Source organism: Apostichopus japonicus, chromosome 3, assembly GCF_037975245.1.
Source record: "Apostichopus japonicus isolate 1M-3 chromosome 3, ASM3797524v1, whole genome shotgun sequence".
Lineage (NCBI taxonomy): Eukaryota > Metazoa > Echinodermata > Holothuroidea > Aspidochirotida > Stichopodidae > Apostichopus > Apostichopus japonicus.
This window is the reverse complement of record NC_092563.1, coordinates 15,051,989-15,076,127: the sequence shown is the minus strand read 5'-3', so window position 1 is coordinate 15,076,127 and position 24,139 is coordinate 15,051,989. Positions and strand designations below refer to the sequence as shown.

At 38.0% G+C, this 24,139-nt stretch overlaps 1 protein-coding gene and 1 long non-coding RNA gene across 6 annotated transcripts in view; both read left to right on the top strand.

Annotated features, from left to right (window-relative positions):
* Positions 1–24,139, top strand: part of LOC139964506 (1-phosphatidylinositol 4,5-bisphosphate phosphodiesterase gamma-1-like) — an 82,217-nt gene that overhangs the window by 53,910 nt on the left and 4,168 nt on the right. Inside the window, exons 12-30 of one of the 5 annotated variants that reach the window (XM_071966125.1) lie at positions 1,285–1,370; positions 1,909–2,029; positions 2,399–2,484; positions 3,070–3,210; positions 4,962–5,026; positions 5,784–5,897; positions 6,680–6,861; positions 7,198–7,398; positions 9,566–9,688; positions 9,870–10,044; positions 10,687–10,761; positions 12,863–12,883; positions 13,266–13,369; positions 14,634–14,791; positions 15,841–15,986; positions 17,772–17,792; positions 20,944–21,040; positions 21,943–22,158; positions 23,047–23,198. In XM_071966125.1, the coding sequence (XP_071822226.1) occupies positions 1,285–1,370; positions 1,909–2,029; positions 2,399–2,484; positions 3,070–3,210; positions 4,962–5,026; positions 5,784–5,897; positions 6,680–6,861; positions 7,198–7,398; positions 9,566–9,688; positions 9,870–10,044; positions 10,687–10,761; positions 12,863–12,883; positions 13,266–13,369; positions 14,634–14,791; positions 15,841–15,986; positions 17,772–17,792; positions 20,944–21,040; positions 21,943–22,158; positions 23,047–23,198 (2,284 nt within the window). Of the gene's footprint in view, positions 1–1,284; positions 1,371–1,908; positions 2,030–2,398; positions 2,485–3,069; positions 3,211–4,961; positions 5,027–5,783; positions 5,898–6,676; positions 6,862–7,197; positions 7,399–9,565; positions 9,689–9,869; positions 10,045–10,686; positions 10,762–12,862; positions 12,884–13,265; positions 13,370–14,633; positions 14,792–15,840; positions 15,987–17,771; positions 17,793–20,943; positions 21,041–21,942; positions 22,159–23,046; positions 23,199–24,139 lie in introns of all 5 variants that reach the window. The other 4 variants (XM_071966117.1, XM_071966150.1, XM_071966141.1 and 1 more) reach the window with 4 other exon arrangements.
* LOC139964536 (uncharacterized) lies at positions 13,381–13,763 on the top strand. The gene is made up of 2 exons (XR_011792003.1): positions 13,381–13,603; positions 13,704–13,763. It is a non-coding gene; the product is annotated as an uncharacterized lncRNA (long non-coding RNA).

Genomic DNA, 24,139 nt, shown 5'->3' with positions numbered 1-24,139 from the left:
GGTTTGTTTGTATTATATCACGGATAATCACGGATAATCAAAGAGGGTACTCAGTTCGTAATAAACAAAATGCGATATGTGCCCACATGGAGAGATCCTGTATATACACTATGATAATATTAAGAGGGAGGTTTCTATCTGTGTCAGGGCAAACAGATTGATTGCTTCACATTTGTGCATACCATGAGGAATATATTAGTTACTAGGGAAAGGTTGAAAACCAGGACAGACCAGCTCTCATAGTTCCTCATAGTTCCTCGTAGTTCCTCATTTTTCGGTAATCGCTTTGCTTGAACTTATGACCTGATTCAGGATATCATCATTGGATGGATATACCCTTAATAGTCAACCCTTCTTTTACTGCTGAAGGTTTTTGGTGTCACATCCCATATTCTATAAATTGCTTTGAAATAGGTTGATATCATGGGTTGATCCAGGAGGGGTGGGGTGTGGGGGGGTTGGGTGTTCATTTCTCCTTCTTAAAAAAAATTTTGAAAATAAAAAAAATAAAAATAATCAGCTTTGATGAAAAATGTGGGAAAAGTTTAGCACTCTGCATGCATGGATACGCCTTATCGATGTTAATGCATACTCATCTGTTTATGGTGGTATAGGTTCTGTATCTACCAATGCTTGCCGTGCAGGCTCCCTCTTGTGAGAAATCATGGACCCACTCGCCACTGCTTGTTAAAATCAGATCTATACAGATTGCCAAGACAGGACGATGTTAGATTAATTGATATCTCCTCGTAAAAATAAGAAGATGGACATAAAGCAGATACATCTGTTCAGTTTGACGTAGAGATACTGTACTACTGATAATTACTACCCATAAATACTTCTGATAAATACTTTGAAAGATCGATAAATTGATTGATAAATTTTGATAATATTTGGAATAAATTTTGAAAAAAGTGATAAAATAAAAGATTGATAAATACTTTGAAAATCTGTAAAAGATTGACATCTTCATTCTATACTGTGTCCCTTGGATCTCTTGGAAGCTAAAGAAATTAAATCACAAATAGCTGGTGGTAAACCCTTTGTCCTCTCCCCCCACCCCACCCCCACTCAACCCCCATGTCACTCTGCACCCCTGTGGAACTTACACAGTACAATTAAATAGGGTTAGGCTAGGGCTTAGGAGTAGTGCACTTTGGTTTGTGGGCTCATCCATCCCACAATTTGTTTATTTTTTATTTACAGTCAGGGTGGGAGGGGGTAATGGTTATTTTCAGATAACCTGAAAATCTCAACTTTTGTTCACTTCTTTTCCCATTTCAGATATCTTACCGGTGACCAGATTTCAAGTGAATCTTCCTGCGAAGCATATGCTAGAGTATTGCAAATGGGCTGCCGATGTATTGAATGTAAGTAGGATGTCATAGACGTAGGATGTACCAGGGTCCTCTTACGAAGTATTTCTATTTTTGTAGATGATATATTGGCCCAGATGGGGGACATTGAAAATTTGGAATATTTTATGTGCTAATTTCTCTTTTTGGTGAACTGTACAAATTCAATATTTCCCTGCAAATTTTTTTTTTTTTTTGTTGGCGTCAAAATTATGACTCTTTGGTCCAGATGAAAACATTCAATATATTGTGATATAATACGAAACCAAAAATCGATCATGTGATTGACTGGGCCCTCCTTTTGCAAAGACAATGGACCCAGCTGGATAATTTAATAGCACTGCCGTGGAGTACATTTGTTAGTTGACCCCCACCTCTCAAAGCATGGAGGGGAGGGAGAAGCCCTCCCTGCAACCCCCCCCCCCTTGTGCCCCCTTGTTCCTTCACCTATGTAAATTGTTACTGACAGGGTCAGCTAATGTTAACTATATACACCACAGTTTTATATTGTGATGGTTCAATACTATCCATTATTATTTTTTTGGTTTTCTAGTGGATTGCTGGGACGGACCTGAGGGTCTCCCCCAAATCTACCACGGTCTCACCCTCACAACACGCATCAAATTCAACGATGTCCTCAACACTATCAAGGAACATGCATTCACTGTTTCAGAGTAAGACAAAAATTCATTTTCTTGTTCATGGTTTTTTAATGTTCGAAGCCTCAAGCAAGTGAGTTTTAAGTTTTAAAGGACAGTCCCTTTAATACTATTAAACTGTACCAAACCATTAGGGAAAACCCCATAACACAAATGTGTTTTTTACTTTAATGTATGTGTGTAAAAGGATAGTTTCACAGAAGAAGTTTGAGCTTAATTTCTGTCCCACAGTGAAATTCTGCAAGTTTTTTTGTTCATTTTATCCAGGTGATTATGTTTATTTATGTTTATTAGACATGGGAATAGAAGACAAAAATGGCTCATATTTTTGGTTATTGTGTATTCTTAATGAATTTCTCGAAACATTCCTTCTTGAAATTTCAGTTTGCCAATCGTCTTATCCATTGAGAATCACTGCAGTTTAACCCAACAGAGGAACATGGCTTGTGTTTTCCAAGAGATCTTTGGGCGTGAGTTGTAGTATTCTTTGCACCTTGAAAACTTTCAGTCATGAGATTAGACTAAATGTGACGAGTCTTCACGTCATGTTACAAGACTATGATTTGTACGCTTCTTCTCTGTCGAATAAATTATGGAAAAACCTTCCTCTTCTCGTCAAACCCATGCTTGAACGAACTGACAACTGGAGATAGATGTACCACGTTAAGTGGGTTAAAGCTATTAAGATATCTCTGTATTTTAATTTATTCCTCACTTACCTGTCTTCACACCATAATAGCACTCTTGCCGTAACCTAATTGTCCAAGATGTGCGATGAAGTAAACCTTAAAACACTGATCTCTCCCAACTGCGACCGGTCACAAGTGTTATTGTTATTCCATGACTGAAAAAAACCTATCATGACTGTTTTGGTGCTCTTAGTTGGTATATCCTGCAAAAACCAAAGGCCTGTTTCAGTTTCAAATCCTTCTGTTTTGAATCTCCACCCCCCCCCAACCAAAGAAAAAGAAGAAGACAGAACAGTAAATTCATTCATTAATGCTCCGTCTGTTAATCGTCTCTTGATACCTTTTATCTTGTTTGCCTTCTGTCAGCCTCTCTCCTCACTCAGCCGGTGGAGCGGGACGGCAAATCGCTCCCGACTCTCAATCAACTCCGAGGTAAAATCATCATCAAACACAAGAAACTTCCTGAAGGGGATGTCGATGTGTTTGCCAGTATTCCCGATGACGACAGTGAGTTGATTAAATTTGCACTAATCCTTTATAAGAGCATCTGTTTGGCGATGTCAAGGCCTCGTAGAGCGCAAAGAATCGAGTGCAGAAATTGTAGAGACAATCTTCCTTAAGTAAGAATCAAGTTTAGAGAGGGCATTGGACGAGGAAGGTATTTCATTGATTAGTTTAACTTAAAGCAGCTACAGGTCGAATGGATCGCGACAAAAAGTTTACCGACAGAAGTTTTAGCTCAGCGGTCTGCTCTACAGATTAGATATGTTCTGTCAGCCTAACGGTAGTAATTCAAACGGAGAAGTGTGGTTGCAACTAGGTCTAGCCTAAGATCCAGCCGACGTAATTCTGCGTATCAGACATGGGTCGAAAGTCGTTTGTGTAGTGAAGTGATCAGTTTTATTATTACAGGCCGGTGCCATCTTCCACAGGGGGGGGGAGGGGGAGAGTAAGCATTTTGCACATTTTGAATCATCCAGAAAAGTCCGAAGATAAAACAATGAAATGGTCAGCTTTGTTTTGGTTAATGTAGACTAGAAATCACATGAATCTGACCAAAACTGTCAGCAGTAAATCTGTTGGGACTTTTTAATTGGGAGTCAAATGAATAATTTACTGGTTTTAAAAAGTTTCATTGTCCTGCATGGGGCAAAGGAAAAATTGCTTGTGGTTGAGAGTATGATTCCTCACTTTGACGGCTGCTTACCAGACAGGATTAGAACATAAGCAAATAAATAACTTCAAGACTGATAAGGATGTGGGTAATGTAATGATTCAATGGGTATTTCCTTTTAATGTGATCCAAAAGGCTGTAGCTTGCCTGCAAATTTTAGATACTGATCCTATGTGAGGGCTTTGAACAATAAGAGTCTGACAATATCATAATTATAGTATTACTATCATCTCTGTATGAAATAAATTTAACAATTAAAACCTTGGAATACTTAGGGATGTCAGTCTTGTTTATCTTAAAGAGCACCAAAGAGGAAAAGTGAAAGTACCGATGTTTGCATTTAATAGCAGGTGGTATTTATTGTTCTTAGATTGTGCATCAATCATACACTCAAAACACGAAAGGGTACTTTCAACTTTGCCTTATTTCTTTACTCACCCCGGAAGGAGAGAGAGAGGCATTCTTTTTCGGAGAGTAAGAAATATAAATGGGAAAATATGAAAATACGAATGTGAGAATAAATGGAGGGTGTCAAATGAGAGAAAACAGAAAAGGGGTGAAAGTGCTTAAACATTTCCTCCAACTTTTTCTTTTCTTTTTCAATTTTATTTTGTTTTAATCTTCTTTTGTTGTTGTCCGTTTCTTTTTCATAACATTCTTTGTTCTTTCTATTTGAGTTCTTTTGTTTTAATCTCTTCTTCTATTGGTTGGATTTGTACAACTCTTCTTTTTTAGAAGTAAATGAACAAGGGAAAACCGATTTTGTTTCATAATATCTTACGTCTTAAAATACTGTACCGTTCTTAAAGTTCTCTCCTGATGCCCACCAAAATAAGAATTCAAACAAAACCCTGGCCTCGACTGAGAAAGCGTGAGAAATCCATATCTGGGAATGTTGGAGGCGCCAAATGTCAAATAATTCTCACACAAACCCCACGTTACAGGGCTTGTAACCCTTAGCGTCGTTGGTTCAAATCCTGTTATAGAAAAGAAGAGAGAACTTGTTTGCTCTTTTCAAAACCCCTTTAGTTATTTTGTATTTATTTATCTATTTATTTATTTATTTTAATCTTAACTTTCGCAGATGTTGAGTGGGATTACAGTAATTCTCTGATTAACGGGAAGCTTCTTCTGCACGATACAGTCAAGGTGAGAATTTCTCCTTCATCTATAAATCAACATATTAATTTTTAATTTTAATTTTTTAATACATTTCAGTCCCGTGCACCATATCCTAGACTGTTTCTATCCAGTCCCCTGTCGATAGTTTCTTATGCGTAAAGTTAATTCTATTTTCGAAGCATGAATATTCATTTAGATGCATGGGGATGTGTTGCAAGATGGAATATGGCGGGCCCATAAGTTTCAAAGCTGAAATTGCACTTATCGGCCGTGCTAATTTTGGAGGGGCGAGCAAAGGGGGTATTCAATGGGGAGGGGTGAGCAAGGGGGGTATTCAGTGGAGCTGTCAGTGTGGGAAGGAAAAAGTGGGAGGCTTAAATTTCTTTGTGAGCTGAAACCTAAGTTTACTACAACACCCTATATTATAAAGACACGTTTATGACCACAGGAGCAACAGGGAGAGTGGTGGGGGGGGGGTGGAGAGTGAGAGCTGTTGCCCTTTTATCCCAAAGGTTTCACTACTGTAGTGACATGTGTATATGACTGTTAAGATGCTATGATCTTGAGGGCTCCTCTGGAAAGCAGTGCTTCTGCACTAAGCAGGAGTACCCTCATTAAAGATGACACGAAAAAAATAAAATATGATCTCACATTTTTTTAGAACATACTTTGGAATGCTATTCTTAGTTCCCTGTAATATCAAACAATATGACATTTTAGCAAGGTAGATAAATGAACAAGAATCGAACAGCATCTTTTACGGTCTGCTTCTTCCTGTCTACAGAACGAGTGGGTTCCCAATTTTTTTGTTCTGACAGAGGATCGCCTCCTCTACTCACCCTGGGAGGAGATGGAGACTCACGACGAGGAAGAGGATACGTTCTCCCAGGTGTCGGAGGTGAGCATCTAATTAAAATTAAAATCCCTGCCACTGACAGACGACTTTGACACCCACAGTGAAGACAAACATATCCCATAATGCTATGTCAATATCCTGTGCCTAATAACTCAAGACATAGTTCTGGATAAATAGTTCTGATAAAAAGCCTTTGTTACTCCAGGATGTGGATCTCAGAAGGTGGTCTCTCATGTCATCATGGCACATGTTTTTCAATGTCCTTTTACTTTTCCTTTTGTAAATCTTGTTGTTGTTGTGATTTGTCTTTGAAAATGAGGATGCCTTTGGAATTGTTCCCTATTAATAGCTGTCAGTGATGTCTTTAACTATGTTTTAGGCTTTATCAAAATGCAAATTGAACACTTGAAATGCCAAGTTTGTTAAGTTTCCTTATGTGGCAAGTATTAACCACCCAAAGGGCGTTGAAACTGTACTTTTTTTAATTAAATTTTTTTTTTTTTGTAGCCTTTGAACTTTCCTGCCATCCCACACGTACCTGTTTCACACAACTGATTCCCTACACTGTCTTTCTGTGTGTTGGGGAAAACTGATAAACATTTGTGTTGTCCTTCCGACCAAGTCATATTCCAGTCCAATCTTTGTGTTCCCTTTGAACATCCCAGTATCGGTTAGGGGGGGGGGGGGCAGAAACCAGATTCATATAAGTATTTTTGCACCGACTTTTCCACCTTCATCGTCCATTTATTCCTGAGCATATGTAGTCAGTCAACTGTTTAAAAGAGTCCCTAATTGTTCTTCACACCCCTCTTCCATAACAGCAGAGTACCTCAGAGGAAGAGCTTCATTACGCTGAGCCCTGGTTTCACGGCAAAATCGATGAGCTGGATGGTAAAGAGGCGAGGAAGATCTCGGAGGAGAGGCTGGTAGCTTACAAGAAGACGGACGGTGCCTTTCTGGTGCGGGAGAGCAGGACGTTCAGAGGGGACTATTCCATCACATTTTGGTCTGTTGCTTTGGTTTTATTTTGGTCCTTCGTGTCATACAATCTTCAGATGCGTATTTTGCTTGATAGACTTCTGAAATGTAGCCTGTATCTGCAAAAAAAACATATGTGATGTTCTTATTATATCAGATTTTTCCTCTGGTACCTGTTTGCACATTAAATAAGATGCATTGTTAAGAATATAAACATATTTCACACTTTTGGACACATGTGATCGAGTGTAATACTGTCTTCCTTTTTCCACCCTTAATGCATGAAAGATTTTTGAACGTATTAAACGTTTATGTAAGGTGTATGTAACTTTCCCCACCTCCCCCCTATTTTCCTACGCTACAGGGCCCAGGGCCGAGTGAACCACTGCAGAATCAAAAGCAAACTGGAAAGAGGACAACCCAAATATTACCTGATCGAGAACCAGTTGTACGACAGTCTGTACAGCCTCATCAACTACTTCCGTACGAAGCCTCTGAAGAGTAAGAGTATGGAGGTATACCTCACAGATCCTGTACCTCAACCAATGGAGCATGAAGGCAAAGAGTGAGTACCTCATCTAACGAGGCAAGAGAACAGAATTATATGTGACCATTCAGTACTATTCAGAGAGTACCTCAACTAACGAGGCAAAAGAAAAAATAATTATATGACCATTCACTACTATTCAGAGAGTGAGTACCTCAACTAACGAGGCAAGAGAACAGAATTATAATGACCATTCAGTACTATTCAGAGAGAACCTCAACTAACGAGGTTGGGAACAGAATTATATGTGACCATTCAGTACTATTCAGAGAGTACCTCAACTAACGAGGCAAAAGAAAAAACAAAATTATATATGACCATTTGTCACAATTCAGAGATTTAGTACCTCAACTAACGAGGCAAAAGAAAGAAATTATATTTGACCATTGGGTACTATTCAGTGAGTACCTCAACTAACGAGGAAACAAATTGAGATGGCCTGGATGCCTGAGTACCCACTGTGAGTACCATTTAGAGTGAGTACCCTAGTGCTCATAGGCAAAAGAATACGTCTCTCTGTAAGCCTCAAACTTTGATACGTGAGGGCTGGAAGAGAGTAGTAGTGGGGGGGGGGGGGAATGGCGGGATTATTTCCGTTAAGGTGAAAGCACCTTGTTTTCTCTCTCTAAATACACCCCCAAGAAATTTAACCTTAAATGATTGAGGGTTGGTCATTTTTCATATTACCTTGTATAACGAACTATGTCAAACCCTCAGGAAAGAGGCTTTAACTTGGATAATCATACACGACCTTGTATAATCCTTGTATGACAACAACGTCAAACCCTCAGGGAATGAGGATTGAACATTCATAAATCGCACAAGACCTTATATAAGCACAAAGTCAAACCTCAGCTTTGTACACAAAAAGATTATTTTTGTAGGTTAGCTTATCAGCTTTATCAAGAAAAAAATTGAAGTGTGATATGCCAGGGCCGGGAGTGAGTATCATCTGGGCAAAATGTATCTCGGCATTTGGGAAACAAAAATCATTTTTCATAATTCCTCTCATCTCAATAAAATTGGATGGAAGTGAATGAAGATTGACTAGTGAATATTGTGTAAAAGTAAGTTGGCCTGACGTTTCGATCCTAGCAGGATCGAAGCAGATCCTGCTAGGATCGAAACGTCAGGCCAACTTACTTTTACACATTCTATTACACAGGCTCTCTAGTGGATAAGCAGTTTGCTAACAGTTTTATTTTATTCTGAAGTGAATACTGTCAAAGATTGAGTTCCAGAGTTTAATTGGAACATTTCCCGAGGTGATACATACATCATATCTTGTGGGCTGCATGAGAACTGTAACCTCAGCTGAAGGAAAGATACTATTTGTTTATATGCCGGTCACTCATCAACGAGCAATAAAATGTTGGCACGTGAGACCTGGGGTAATGAATACCATTTGGAAACTTGAGTATTTAGGATTACAAAAAAAACAACATTTCATCTCCTGAAGTACCTCATGTATCAAGAAATTCAAGTCTGAATGAAAAGAAAGCTGGGAGTACCTCATCTTGAAAAATTCCCCAAAAAAAATCTTGATACATGATGATATGACATCGAGAGTACCTCAACTGAAAGATTTCTTCTATAGTTAATACACGCCATATATTATCCAAAACTGAATGTCATTTGAATGAGGATTGAAATTGAATGTGGATTGAATGGAACACAAAGATAGCAGGACATTGGTTGTTCTCTTCTGAAAATGTTCTTCAACGTAAAGCAAAGTGGTGCGGGCCACTGTGCGATGTGAAGGTCTAACTTTGGCTGTACTGTATGGCAATACCTTACGGCTGCAAACGCAAACCAGGCCGTCCACATATGCTTTGGATTGACAACTTAACCAAATGGTCCCGTCGTTCTGCTAACCAGCTGATTGAAGATGGCAGACGTCGGATTAATATTAATAAGTGCTGTGAACCTGATAATGTGTATAATCTTTGATGAGGTCAACAAGCCAATTTGGCTTATGACTATTGATTGATTGAGGATTGAATGAGGATTGAATTGAGATTGTATGAGGATTGAGTACCTCAGCCGCCAGGGAAAGCATTGTTTCCCTCTCTAGATAGAACTTGATTTATCTTTATCCTCCTTGGAGTCAAAGGTCAGTGTATCTATTTTTCCCCGGTAACGGTACTTTTGTGACAGAGAGTTTCTCTCGAAATTTTGCCAACAGATGGTATCATAGCCGGCTGACCCGAGGAGATGCTGAAGATATGCTGAAACAGATCCACCGAGATGGAGCTTTCCTCCTGAGGAAGCGGGAAAAAGAAGCAAACACCTATGCCATATCTTTCAGGTAAACAACAATCAATAGCAAAATAATCAATTAATTAATCAATCAAGCAGCCGACCAATCAGACGGTCGGTTGATCAGCTGTGACTTTATTAAACCGTTCTCGTTTTAATAAATGATAACACCTTTGTGAACCAATTCTGATTGCTGATTTTCCCTTCACCCACCCTCCTCCTCCTTCCAGGGCGGAAGGGAAGATCAAACACTGTCGAATCGAGCAAGAGGGGCGCTTGTTCGTGATAGGCAACGCAACCTTTGAGAGCCTGACGAAGCTCGTGGATTACTACCAGAAGTTTCCGCTTTACCGAAAAATGAAGCTAAGCCTGCCTGTCAACGATGTAGCCTTGGCTCAATACGGGGTGAGATATTTTCCTGACAAATGAAAATCAAATTTGTTTGAATACTTTGCTGAAAGCAAGAGGAATCTATGCATTTGAAGTCATGGGTGTCGGTGTGCACGTTCGTGTGCAGGTGTTTTTGTGTGTGTGTAAGGACACCTTGGGGTTTTTTTGGCATTTTTTTTAACTCTGTAGCTCAAATCGTACATGAAGGTGTAATTTTATACTTGGTTTTGATCCACCTGATTGGTGATTGTTAAGAATAAGTTTACACAAAAGTATCCAACTTCTCCTTTTGTGTAAAGATTTACTAAACAAGAAAATTTGCTCTTGGAAGTTGTGGTACTATGCATCATTTTATTATCATAAGTAGAAACTGTTAGACTTTTCAAGTTAATCTTTTGGGATAAAATTTAACCCTAAACGATGGAACACTGAGAGAGAAATTCTTTAAATAATTTGCAAAGAACACAAAAGTCGTCGAGAGTTTTTCTCTTACATTTGAACTATATTGTTTGCAAGGGAATCTGTAATAATAGTAAATATTAAATAAAAGAAAATTGGGAATTTGGGTGTGAACCAGAGGTACTTCAAGGCTTTTTTCGTCTTGTTCAGTTTGATAAATTACTTTTATGAAGTCCCGATTTTGTTCCATTTTTGTAGCAATATGCTGACGGTGAATCCATTTATGCCGAGGGGGGAGATCTGTACATGGATCCGAATCAGTTCCAGCCAAAGGTACGCCAAGTTAAATACAGAGTCGTATCTTTTCTTCATTCCTAATCTCACCATTTTGGTCTCCTTTGATGTTAATCCATTCAAATTTGATGGACTTATAACAGGCATGAGCTTTTTCCGCGAGTCTGTGATTTCTTTTCTACCTCGGGGACTAAAACTATTATCCTAACACACTTTAGCATAAGCAAACAGGAGCCTATATGGCAATTTTTGCAAAGTTCTGTGATTTTTTTTTTTTACCTCAAGCTTATCCCTGTTATAAGTATGCCATCATTCTCTTAAGTTTCTGAGGCCCCACGATGAAGAACTCTAAATGGAACGATAATTTATTCAATTTCGAGAAACTCTTTTGGCCAGACTACTTTAGAGGATGCATAATGAATGTTAACTTCATCAAGTGTACTCCAGTTGATCCCAATAAGTTTTTTGCACCGGAACGATTTCAGGAACGTGGCAAAGAATATTCATTCAGTGTGCAGTGTTTCTTGTTAATTTGGAATAGTTTTTGGCCCAGATGCTTGCTTTCAAGTTTATTAAAATTCCAGTATAAGTGCATGAAAGTACATATTTATCAATAGGATATGAAAAACAGTTGGAAAAAGAGTTGGAATATATGTACAAATAATAAATCAAAAGTTAATAAATGAATGAAAGTAAGTTTTGTGGAAACAACAGCCTTAATAAATATTGGGCAGCCATATAAACAAAAGAATTTTGGCATGATTTTCCTATTTCTCAAGGTTTAAAATAGTCTGTTGAAGAAGTGACTTCAGCTCGCGTTTTGGAGTGGGTGTTTCTCGTCTCTATGAATTTTATGAGAATGCCTATCGAAGTCTTGCATGATTGCATCGTTAACTTGGTTAATATGGTTGTCAAAATCTAGGCTAAAAGTCTTTGGAACAGTAACGCAAGGAGGCTCTAATTCTTTTCTGATCCTTCGCAAGTAAAAAATGGTACCAGGCAGGAACAGCGTATATAATATGAGGTAAAATATAGGTATTAAAAACTTCCATTTTACGTCTAACTTAAAATATGGCACAATAAAGGATTAAGTAGAAATGATATAACAAACCCTCCTTAAAATTCTTGAAACTTGACACGTAAAATTAAGCTTATTGTCTACACAAACCCCTAAATACATCGTCTGTTCAGTACGGTAAACTTCGTCACCCAGTATCACAGTTTTTCTCGCTTTGATGGCGAGTAGGCCCTCATGTTTAATATAAGAATTTTCAATAATCATCTCTTTAGATTTCTTGGGGTTCAGAAATAAGTTCTTTTTTATCGCAGACAGTAGCAACATGAGATACCACAGATTCATAATTACTTTGATCCACATCTTGTGACGACTTAGATATTCTAACAGAGGTTGCTGTGTGGTCTGCATAATTCATGACAGAACAATTAGATTGCGATCTTATTTCGTCAGTGTAAATTGTAAATAACAGCGCTGATAATGGACCTCCCTCGGGGACCCCAACGCTATCATAAGATTTGTAGTATAAACCTTCTTTCTATTTAATTTGCCTCGACCACCCTTTCATGAAATCAGCCAGCCAGTGCATAATCCAGGGATCTTAAACAAAGGGATTTAAATCATACAAGTAACTGATTAGGTAAATACGGTATTAAAAGCACTGGAAAAATCAAGAAAAAGAACTTTGGATATGCAAGTGTTTATCATGATTCTTAGTGAGAACAATAATATGGACTAATGTGAGGACGGCATTCATACAGGAAACCCCCTTCCTATAAGCAAACTGACATCGGTCACCATGTATATCGATGGCATTTCTTAAATATGGTAATAAAATATTCTGCATAGAGTTAAAACTTATACTGGCCAGATCTATGGGTCTGAAGTCATTAACCAAGGAAGTGGTTTTAACCTTACGTATATTGGGGATGTTATGGCATTCTTTCAGAAGCTGGGTATATGAAATTGGTTTAAACTTTCATTAAAAAAATGTGTGTAAATACCAGCTAGTTCACCAGAGCAAAACTTTACAAAACCCACCAAGAAATTTTGGTCACAGCCCGAATGAAACACCTTTTCTAATCATATGAAATTGTTTTACAACTTCGTCCTCTTTAACCGCAGGAGGCTCAGCCAACCGATGAGGTAAGTGTAGGCTTTTAGTGAACAATTTTGTTGATTTCGCTCTGTATCCTCTTAGCTTTGTCCCTTGAATCAATTGCCATTTTTTTTCTCCTTTCACTAAAGCTTTTATCCTTTTTTGTTGGGAAGTAGCTTCATAATCTTCAGGTACAGATGTTACTTTCTTTGGGTACACATAAACACTTTGTATTAAGTGTTAACCACATATATGTAAAGGAACTTAGGAATGTTCCAAACTTTTTGACTTTTAAGAGTGAATAAGTTAGTATCGAATATATAGATTGAAAATTTAGCCAGGTTTCAATGCAGCAGGGTGGGTGCCTTTTGTCCAAGATGGCTTCTCATGGTTTGCTAGATATTGTGTATCTTTTCATCCCTGTTTCAGATATCTGTTCGAGCCATCGGAGATTACCAAGCACATAGCAGCGGTGAGCTGAGTTTTTGCCGCCACACCATCATCACCAACGTTCAAAAGATGGATGATGGCTGGTGAGTCGATGAAACTGGTTTCTTGCCATTTACAGTACATCACAAGTTGTTTCAGGGTTTTTACTATACTAGAATGATTTGAAAAATATTTTGGAGAAAAAAAAGCAGTCTCTCTGCAACCTTATAGTCAGCCACAGTTGATCAATTGAATTCATTATTACCCTGTACCAGGGCTGGTTTGCAGCGGTCAGAGCTTTTGTCAGAATGCAATCAGTTCATGTACAATTTTGTCAGGTCTTGCATTGAACTTGATCTTCTCAGAGATGGATGATGGCTGGTGAGTCGATGAAGAGCTTTTGTCAGAATGCAATCAGTTCATTTACAATTTTGTCAGGTCTTGCATTGAACTTGATCTTCTCAAAGAAAAAATGACTTCATTGTTTGGACAATTCATCGGTGCCTGATTTGGAGGGGAAAAATCATTAGTAATTTTCAAATAATATTCAATAGATCTGCATTCTAGACATTCTAGAATAGAGTCCAGCCATTTTGATTGTTTCATAGAGTTTTTCTGTAAGCAGTAACATCTTGAGTAATGCTCATTGTTTGAGTGCATTTTGTTACTCACTGAATATTCAATAGGTTTGCATTCTAGACTCTAGAGTCCAGCCATTTTGAATGTTTCATAGAGTTCTTCTATAAGCAGTAACGTCTGGAGTAATGTCCATTGTTTGAGTGCATTTTGTTACTCACTGAATATTCAATAGGTTTAAAACGCATTCTAGACTCTAGAGTCCAGTCACTTTGAATGTTTCATTCTGTTCTTCTATAAGCACTAACGTCTGGAGTAATGTCCATCGTTTGAGTGCATTTTGTTACTCACTGAATATTCAATAGGTTTGCATTCTAGACTCTTAGAGTCCAGCCATTTTGAATGTTTCATAGAGTTCTTCTATAAGCACTAACGTCTGGAGTAATGTCCATCGTTTGAGTGCATTTTGTTACTCACTGAATATTCAATAGGTTTGCATTCTAGACTCTAAGATTCCAGCTACTATGAATGTTTCATACACTTCTTCTAAAAGCAATAACGTCCATCGTTTGAGTGCATTTTGTTACTCACTGAATATTCAATAGATTTGCATTCTAGACAATAGTTTCAGTGCAGTATTTTAGAAAAGACTTGCAGATCAACCAAAAAAGAAAAACAGCATGAGTATATCCCTTGGAAGTAAGTAAAAGTATCACTGTTTAATATTTTGGATATAAAATTTGAATTTTTGTGTGTTTTGTTTGTATTATTCTATTGTTTGACTTATTTTAGGTGGAAGGGTGACTGCGGGGGCGCCAAACAGCTTCTCTTTCCTGCCAATTTAGTAGAGGAATACAACGCTGATGAGGATGCCGTCAAACCCAATGCAGAATCTGCTGAAGCTGCCGTCGTCCAGAAAGGTGTGATCGATATCCAAGGATGTACTGTGGGTGAGTCGTAAAGGATTGATTGATCGATTGATTATGAGAAAGCTTCACACCGAAGGGACTGATTAAAAGTTTGTCAGAATCGGTTCAGAATCGTGAGGGTGTTTAAAAATTGCTGCAATACTTCCGAAATGACTTTTGTGGAACTTTTCATCAATAAATTGATGAGTAAAAATGAGAAGCCAGTTTTATTTGAATATTTTAAAGTAGTACCTAAATCGCTCTTGTTTCTTTCAAAGATAGTTTAAATAGTCCGTTGATTCTTCACAAATTACAAAATGCACTTTCAAAAGTTGAAGCCAAAAAGTTGTGACTTCCAAATCATTTCCAGTCTTTGAGGATCGTTAAGTATTTTCTCACATCAACAGGCCTCACGCTTTGCGTCAAGATTCGTTGCTACCCTTCGAAATGAGTATCGCAACGGCTGGATAGTGAGTCACACTTGAGCGTGCACGCTGCCGAGTAACACCCCCCCCCCTCCGCCCTAGTCTCTTCCCAGATATGTTCACTACTTCAACTACCCAGCGCTGATCCGATTATAGCACAATAGAGAACATGCACAGTTTTATTGTTTCGTCACATTATTGTGTGACAATGCAGTGTTGAAAAAGCTACATAAACATCAGACTATTTCTACATATGAGAGAGAAAGGGATAACTCGTGCGGCAAACAATGCCTGTTGGTCTGTTGCGAGCAAGGTCGGGACTGTTTAAATAACGTGGTGTTCATAAAACATGGACCCTGCAGAGAGATCTTGAAGTGGCCAATGAGTAGTGATGAGTGGCTTCCCTAAAATAAGACATTAAATGTTCGATCTCCGTGAGTGAATGCATGTTGAATACCTCCACACTTTATGTTGAAGGTTGCAATTAGGTGACCAGTATTTGACAATCTGCTATATTTTGGGGGCAAGTGTTATAAGTGTATTTACTGAAGAACATGAATGTCAGACTGCTGGCAAAGTACAGCTAGCAAATATGACATGTAGAATGATAATCTCTTGTGCGATAAATGTATAACTTGGTAAGACCTCATTTATTGTATCGTACAGAAAATGTACCCAGAGGACCTGTGCCGTTTGTGTTTTACATTCAATCATCTTCGGGGCAGAAGATAGTGGTCGCAGCAGAGTCTCTCACCGATCTAGAGAACTGGATGAATCGCATCGCAACCGCCGGCGAGAGAGCTCAAAGCAAGGTAAAGATGTCATGAGGCCTGTTTGTTAAGTATTTCATGTTTAACATTTCATTTAAAAGTTAGCTATGAATAAACTTGTCAGGATTGTCAAAAAGCAGTTTGCAGGGGGGGGGGGGGTGGGAGGAGGGTGGAGGGATGTGGTCTCACCATTCCAACGGTTCGCCAATATAGTCAACCCTTGTGAAATGAGACAAGGTGGAGGAGAATGGTTATTGAAATATATACATGTGTAACCATTATTTGACAATCTAGCATATATTGTTGAAGTGCAGCAAGACTGAATCCTCCCCTGCAGCAAGGCTGAATCCTCCCCTGCACCAAGGCTGAATCCTCCCCTGCAGCAAGGCTGAATCCTCCCCTGCAGCAAAGCTGAATCCTCCCTTGCAGCAAGGCTGAATCCTCCCCTGCGACAAGGCTGAATCCTCCCTTGCAGCAAGGCTGAATCCTCCTTTGCAGCAAGGCTGAATCCTCCCCTGCAGCAAGGCTGAATCCGTTTGCAGCAGGCTAAATCCCTGTTTGCACTAAGGCTGAATCCTCCCCTGCAGCAAGGCTGAATCCTCCCCTGCAGCAAGGCTGAATCCTCCCCTGCGGGAAGGCTGAAGCCTCCCCTGCAGCAAAGCTGAATCCTCCCTTGCAGTAAGGTTGAATCCTCCCTTGCAGCAAGGCTGAATCCTCCCTTGCAGCAAGGCTTAATCCTCCCCTGCAGCAAGGCTGAATCCCTGTTTGCAGCAAGGCTGAATCCCTGTTTGCAGCAAGGCTGAATCCTCCCCTGCAGCAAGGCTGAATCATCCCTGCAGCAAGGCTGAATCCTCCCTGCAGCTAGGCTGAACCCCTGTTTGCAGCGAGGCTGAATCCTCCCCTGCGGCAAGGCTGAATCTTCCCCTGCACCAAGGCTGAATCCTCCCCTGCACCAAGGCTGAATCCTCCCCTGCAGCAAGGCTGAATCCTCCCTTGCAGCAAAGCTGAATCCTCCCTTGCAGCAAGGCTGAATCCTCCCCTGCGACAAGGCTGAATCCTCCCTTGCAGCAAGGCTGAATCCTCCCTTGCAGCAAGGCTGAATCCTCCCCTGCAGCAAGGCTGAATCCTCCCCTGCAGCAAGGCTGAATCCTCCCCTGCAGCTAGGCTGAATCCTCCCCTGCAGCGAGGCTGAATCCTCCCCTGCAGCGAGGCTGAATCCTCCCCTGCAGCAAGGCTGAATCCTCCCCTGCAGCAAGGCTGAATCCTCCCCTGCAGCAAGGCTGAATCCTCCCCTGCAGCAAGGCTGAATCCTCCCCTGCAGCGAGGCTGAATCCTCCCTTGCAGCAAGGCTGAATCCTCCCCTGCAGCAAGGCTGAATCCTCCCTTGCAGCAAGGCTGAATCCTCCCCTGCAGCATGGCTGAATCCTGCCCTGCAGCAAGGCTGGGTCAACATCATACAATAGAGATTCTCCTCGCCCAGAGCAGCAGTGTCAATTGTGTGAAACTGCACAGCACCAAAGATTGCATCCTGTGCAGCTTTGCTGTTAGATGCTGCAAGCCGCCCCCCTCAGCATCCAACTTTTGACTCAGTGCCTTTAAAATCAAATTATAGTTGGTTTGTTTTTTGGTTGAATATTTTTATTTTTGCAAGTCGCCAAAATGTTTTTGGTGACCATAAATAGGGTCGTGACCCCCAAGTGAATACCAAGGCTCTAAATGGTCTTATATCCAAGTTTTTATATAAATTTTAATCATAATATTACATTGCAGGATAGTTGAGAATTTTGTCCATTTTATCTGTCAAACTCAAAACTTCACTGTTTGTAGATTGAAGCAGAGCAAATTCGGGTGAGATATTTATCCCTGTTTATCTCCATAGCAACGATCGTGTATCTGTAGCACACAACCATTTCTGGGGTCATAACCCTGCACAGCATAAAAGTTTATTTTAACTGTACTCACCATTTGTAACGAAAGTTTTAAGTCCCAGAATCTGTGACTAGGATATAAGGTACAACTTTTTAAAAAGCTTTCATGGGACACAGTTCAAAGGTCAATTTATATTTGCCTGATGAAAAAGTGTGGAAAAAATTCTAGCATCCTGGTGCAATTTGCATACAGCTCTTATGTGCTGTTCTTGTGATATTGACAGTTGAATAGAAGCAAGCAGATCTACTGATAAACTGTTTTTTATATGCAAATTCCAAATCAGAAATTTTCTAAAAGCTTTTAGACATTTCTCTCAATATTTCAAAGTGAAAGTTGACCCAGCCCAGCTATGAACCACATTGTTATGGAAAGATATTATCAAATGGAATTGAGACTTTACTGCAGTCATAGCAAAAAAAAAGTTTCTTTTTGCTAACCAATATTAATCGGCTTAACTGATGTAAGTAACTTCTTTTATCACCAGTGGGTACTCACAGATTAAAAGCTCTTCATATTTCTTGTCACAGATTTTGAGGTTACGGTGTTCTTTCGAGAAAGTCATAATCCAATATAAAAACCATTAGCTTCACATTCATCTTTCAAAATAGTCTTTGTCACATCCAAAATAATTCCACATTCATCAAAGAATTTGCCAAATGCAATCAACATTTAAGAATCAGTAAAAACATGTTAACATTGGATTATTGAAAAATGACAACAAATTTATCAATTCAGTAGTAACAGGTACTAACTGATATTGGAACAGCATTTGTTGCAACCCCCCCCCCCCCCCACTCAATTTTCTGTTAGTTAGGCCTTATTGAAATTTCTCCTAACAACATGATAGTTTTCATTGTATATAGTCATTAATACTCTTATCAAAAATATTTTCCTCTCAGCACCTCTTTAAAACACCTGCTTTAACATATCTTAAAACTTTTCATCAATGACCTGAAAATTAAAATTAAGAAGCCAGTATTAATTGACTACATAAAATGTAGTACCTACATCTCTTATTTCTAAAGATAGGATAAATTAGTCGTTTGGTTCTCCACAAATTACAAATACACTTTCAAAAGCTGAAGCCAAACTATATTATTGAATATTTGTTTGATCGAATCAGGAGAATCTTCCATGGTTATTTCAGACTATCAGATATTTAGACAGTCACAATCATCTTTAAAAACATAATGCTCTCTACAGACAAGAATTCATTTATTTTCATTTGTCTCTCATCACAGCAAATTCATCAGAATTGCAATCTGTTATAATCAATTCATTAATATTATTAGCAGCATAGTTGGGTGGGTCATCATCAGTGTTAATTTTAAATAAATGTGAAATAATAATCATTTTTTATGTAACTTGCATTTTTTTCATTCCTTGCTGAAAGCAAAAGGAATCATGATACTGTGTGTGTCAGTGTTTGCTGAATGCAAGGTGTTACACACCCACAGTTGTATACTGGTTACTCTGTGTGTTAGTGTTTGCTGAATTCAAGGTGTTGAACACCCATAGTTACATAATGGTTACTATATGTGTGAATGTAAAATTCAAGGTGTTGCACACCTACAGCCAAATAATTTTTACTCTGTGTGTCAGTGTTTGCTGAATTCTTGAAACATTCTTGAAACATAAAATTCCAGGAATCCATGAGTTTCTTTCTAAACAGTTTCATGATTTTCTGAAGTTTATATACAAAAACTGGTTTATATACTCACTATCTGAAGTTTCACTTTCTGATCACTTTCTGAAGTTTATATACTCACTATTGCACCCAAAAAAAAATATATCGAAGCAGGTAATTTAAGCAATTTATAAGGTTTCTTTTTGGTAGTGGTGACTCATGATATCAGTGAGGAATGTAGTAGGCTTCAAATTAAGTTCATATTTTCATTGCATTCATAATGATATATACCAATTTTGTGGCTTACATCTATCCTTCATTTACCCAAAGGTAAATCTCATAACGGCAGTAATTCTTATAATATATATAGTAATTCTTATAATATATATAGTGATTCTTAAAATATATATAGTAATTCTTATCATATATATAGTAATTCTTATCATATATATAGTAATTCTTATCATATATATAGTGATTCTTATCATATATATAGTGATTCTTATCATATATATAGTAATTCTTATCATATATATAGTAATTCTTATCATATATATAGTCATTCTTATTACGGCAATCATCACAAGACAATGTGACATCATTCAGTTTTTCCTTATGAAACTTCTATATAGAGCATTCCTACATATGCAGATAAGCATCACATATATTACCAGCAGAGCATCTATTTCTGTGATCATTATGTCATTCAAAAAGTTTAAAAATATCATTAATTGAGGAAGAGAAAGTGAAAGCATTATATAGTAGTAGCTGTGTACCACAGGTCTTACAGAATCATGCAGTTGCATAATTCAAATATCACCAGCAACCAATAACGTTTACTTTTGTAGTGGCTCGGACCAATGACCTTTCGTATGCAAATCAGATCTTCGTGAACATCCGCTACATCGCCCAATTATTCACATTTCCCGTCAGTGGATATCCGCAGGAAACGATCTTGTTTGTGAAGGATCTCTTGGGAAGGAGAAGCATTTATTCTGTTCATGGACATGCATTCTCTGTCAGCATTCACCATTTACAATTAAAAGTGATATAATATATGTTGTCATAAATATAATCAGCAAATAGTGATGTCCTAACTTGTGGCAAACTAGATGTATCTGATTTTATTATTAAGTTGTATCTCTTTTGTACAATATTATTTTCATAACTCAAAGCACAGTTGAAACACCTCTGAGGCTGGTTTAATGAAAATAAAGAAAAAAGTTTCCTATACTTTACTTCCTTTACTGTTTTATACTTCGAAGGCTGTATGAGGATACACTTAGTGGAACAAAAATCCAGTTGGGAAGTATACATTATCTTATTAGTTGCACTAGTATTATTATATATCCTTTTTAGTATATTTACATATATATATTAACTGTGCTAGATTCTGTAACGTGTGTTCATTTTTTCTTCTTCTTTTGTACATTGACCGTTTAGCTGGCCAACAGGAAAGCAAGCGAGAGAAGAATGAAGATAGCAAAGGAATTGTCCGACCTCGTGGTTTACTGCAGGACGGTGTCTTTCAACGAAGATAGTAAGTCCTATGGGTCAATTCATATAATAAATCCTTTAAATAAATGAGTGGAATTTTGCACAAAGAGTTGGCTACATTGCTGCTATATTGCTGCAAGTATGGTCAAATTTAAATCTAGTTTGTTCATTTGAACTTCTTTTCTTTTTCAAAATTCATTTGCATGAAAAACAGATGTCTTAAAGCACCAATTTGTTAAATAAGTCAGAATGACAAATGACTAAAATTATTCATATCAAATTTTCGCCATGTGTTTTGTAATATGTAGATAATCGTATAATGATCACGAAATGAACCATACTGAGTGGAACCGACTGAAAAGAGAGAAATTATTTTATTTGCTTGGTGATCTCACTGATTTTCTCCATATTTTGTGATTATTAATTTGATAGACCTAGATGCACCGTTTCATTTCTATTTACGAAAAATATAAACATACATGTTTCAGTAACAAGTCAAACTTTCAAACTAAAAGGCAATCTTACCTGCTTCTCAATGGCTGTCATTAACTTCCTAAAATTGGCTAGATTGCCATGCCCCGTACCTCCCCCACCCCAAGGAAAAGTACATCAGAGACATCAGAGACACTGGTTCTGAGCTCAGGATTAGACATAGAGTTCACAGATGAGATTTAAAAAAAAAACATTTAAAAACATTTAAAAAAAAAGAAGCTTTGCTACTATTGGTAAGACCTATTAAAATGTGACCCTTTGGAAGTGAAAGGAATTATGATAATATGTACTTATTACATAAGTATAAATATATCTATATGTATGTATGTATGTATATATATATATATATATATATATATATATATTTATATGTATATATGTACGTATATTATGTATGTATCTTCCCAAGTGATGCAGAAGTCTACAGTTACATTCTGTTGTCCTCTGCTATAGGTCCAAAGGGAAATTTTTATGAGATGTCCTCCTTTCCCGAGACCAAAGTGGAGCGTTTTATTCAAAACAACAAAGCGCACATCCTATTGGACTACCACATGTACCAGATCAGTAGAACGTACCCAAAAGGACAGAGATTTGATTCGTCCAACTACGATCCCGTCTTTGCATGGAACTGCGGCCACCAGATCGTGGCATTGAACTACCAGACACCAGGTGAGCTTTTACCCTAGCAACCATCTTCGTCTGAGATATGTAGATGTATGAGGTATACCCACCACATATCAACTTTGGGTGTGAGTTTTAGCATACAGAAATGTTTCTTTTTCTTCTAAATGTTAAGCCAGTTTTGATTATTTGCCTCATCAGGCAGGCATATGACCTACGCATATCAAGTCGTGTGAGAGGTGTGTTTGTGTGTGACACAAACTTGTAATCCGTAACTTAGGTTTATCAACTCTCAACTTACATAACATGGTGGGGGAGAAACGTCTCTTCCCCTAGTGTGTGGCACAAATGTGTTCCCATGTGAAATAGGCTACTTCATTGGTGGTTGTAATTCTCCTGCTATTACAAAGTTACCTCTCAGAGGTGGTCATCTCTCTGATTTGAAAACTGTTGTTCCATTTTGGTAATAGAAGTTAGGTGTTATTCATGTCTCTATTTCCAACATTAGAAAAATAAAGCTATAATTTTTTCCTTTGAAAATACTCTTTTTGCATGGTTACTTTCTTTAGTCATTTTAGTTTCAATGTGCTTTCCTTATAACCACAAAACCCCCAAAATTGTGTGAATCCCAAGTTGCTGTAGTAAGTCACAGAATATGGATTGCAACACATTTGTTTAAATAAATTTAATAATTTGCCAATAGATGTAGTTATTACTGGAGCATATCTGTCAGAGTTCGTCGGTAATTAAGACATCTCAACTGAAATGCGAGAATACGTCATATCAACACGTTCGGTAATATGGATGGAACGGCTTTCTCTATTTCTAAACGTTTAAATGTTTCATTTAATACACAGTATTCTCCTTGAAGAATGCAGTTTTAACAATTGACTACATTCGACAAGAATCTTCTCAAATATGATTCGTTTCGTTCAGATCGCTCCATGCAGATAAACCAAGGCTTGTTTGCACTGAATGGGAAATGCGGTTACGTCCTGAAACCAGAATGCATGAGGAACAATAACTTTGATCCCTTTGACAGGAGAACATTGACAGACCAGAGGATGGCGATTGCTCTGTCTATCGGCGTAAGTTTAATGCTCGCTATACCTCCTGCTAGTCTTCATAACATTCCAGAACTTTTGTATTAAAGTGTTTGAAAATTGAGTTTTTGCTAAAATATCTGTACATTTTCACTTGCATGTACATTACCATGTCAAGTTCATCCAACAAAAATCATAGCTTTGATTGCTTCAACTGTTATTTTAGATTTCCTAAGAATATGATTTGATTTTTTAGTTGTTTGGTTCATTTTTTTTTTTTTTTTTGCATATCACCTACAAAAAAACAAAAAAAAAACTTTGTGGCAACTTGACAGATTGGTAATGGATTCTTTAATTATTGGCTAATTAACTATTTGTGGTTGAAATAAGACAGGAGATTTGTCTGAATAGCTTGATTAATATTTTTGCACCATCGCTGCCATGTTTACCTGATGGGGGGGTAGGATACACTCTTCCCAGGCAGAGGGACCGGTTAAATCTATTGAATACACAATCTTTAAAATCATTTTGCTGAATTTCATCGCAAACTATATGAAAGGAAGAAAGAAAGTTTTGTCTAGCCAATGACCACAGGATATATATTTCTTGTGCCTTACCAGCTTAACAGTCCAGCCCTTAGTTGGTGGTGATCGTTTTTTAACCATTTCTTTGTTGAATATTTTGAGGGTGCCGTTCTTGCCACCCTTGTTGCCACCCTTTGAGGGTGCCATTCAGAAGCCCCAGTTCCTTGCATACCGTGGCACCAGGGATCACGCCCCAGTCACAATCAGTACAACTCAGATATCCAACATTCTATGTAATCTTTATAAAAGTCAACAACATGAAATTGGATGGGAATCCTTCAATGATTTGATGAGAGTATAGAAAGTTGAAACAACTGACTCAAGAATTACAATGTTGTGTTCTTTAGTCCCTGATGTTGATTTACTTTTATGAGATTAATTTAACAGTTGATAGCTATTCTT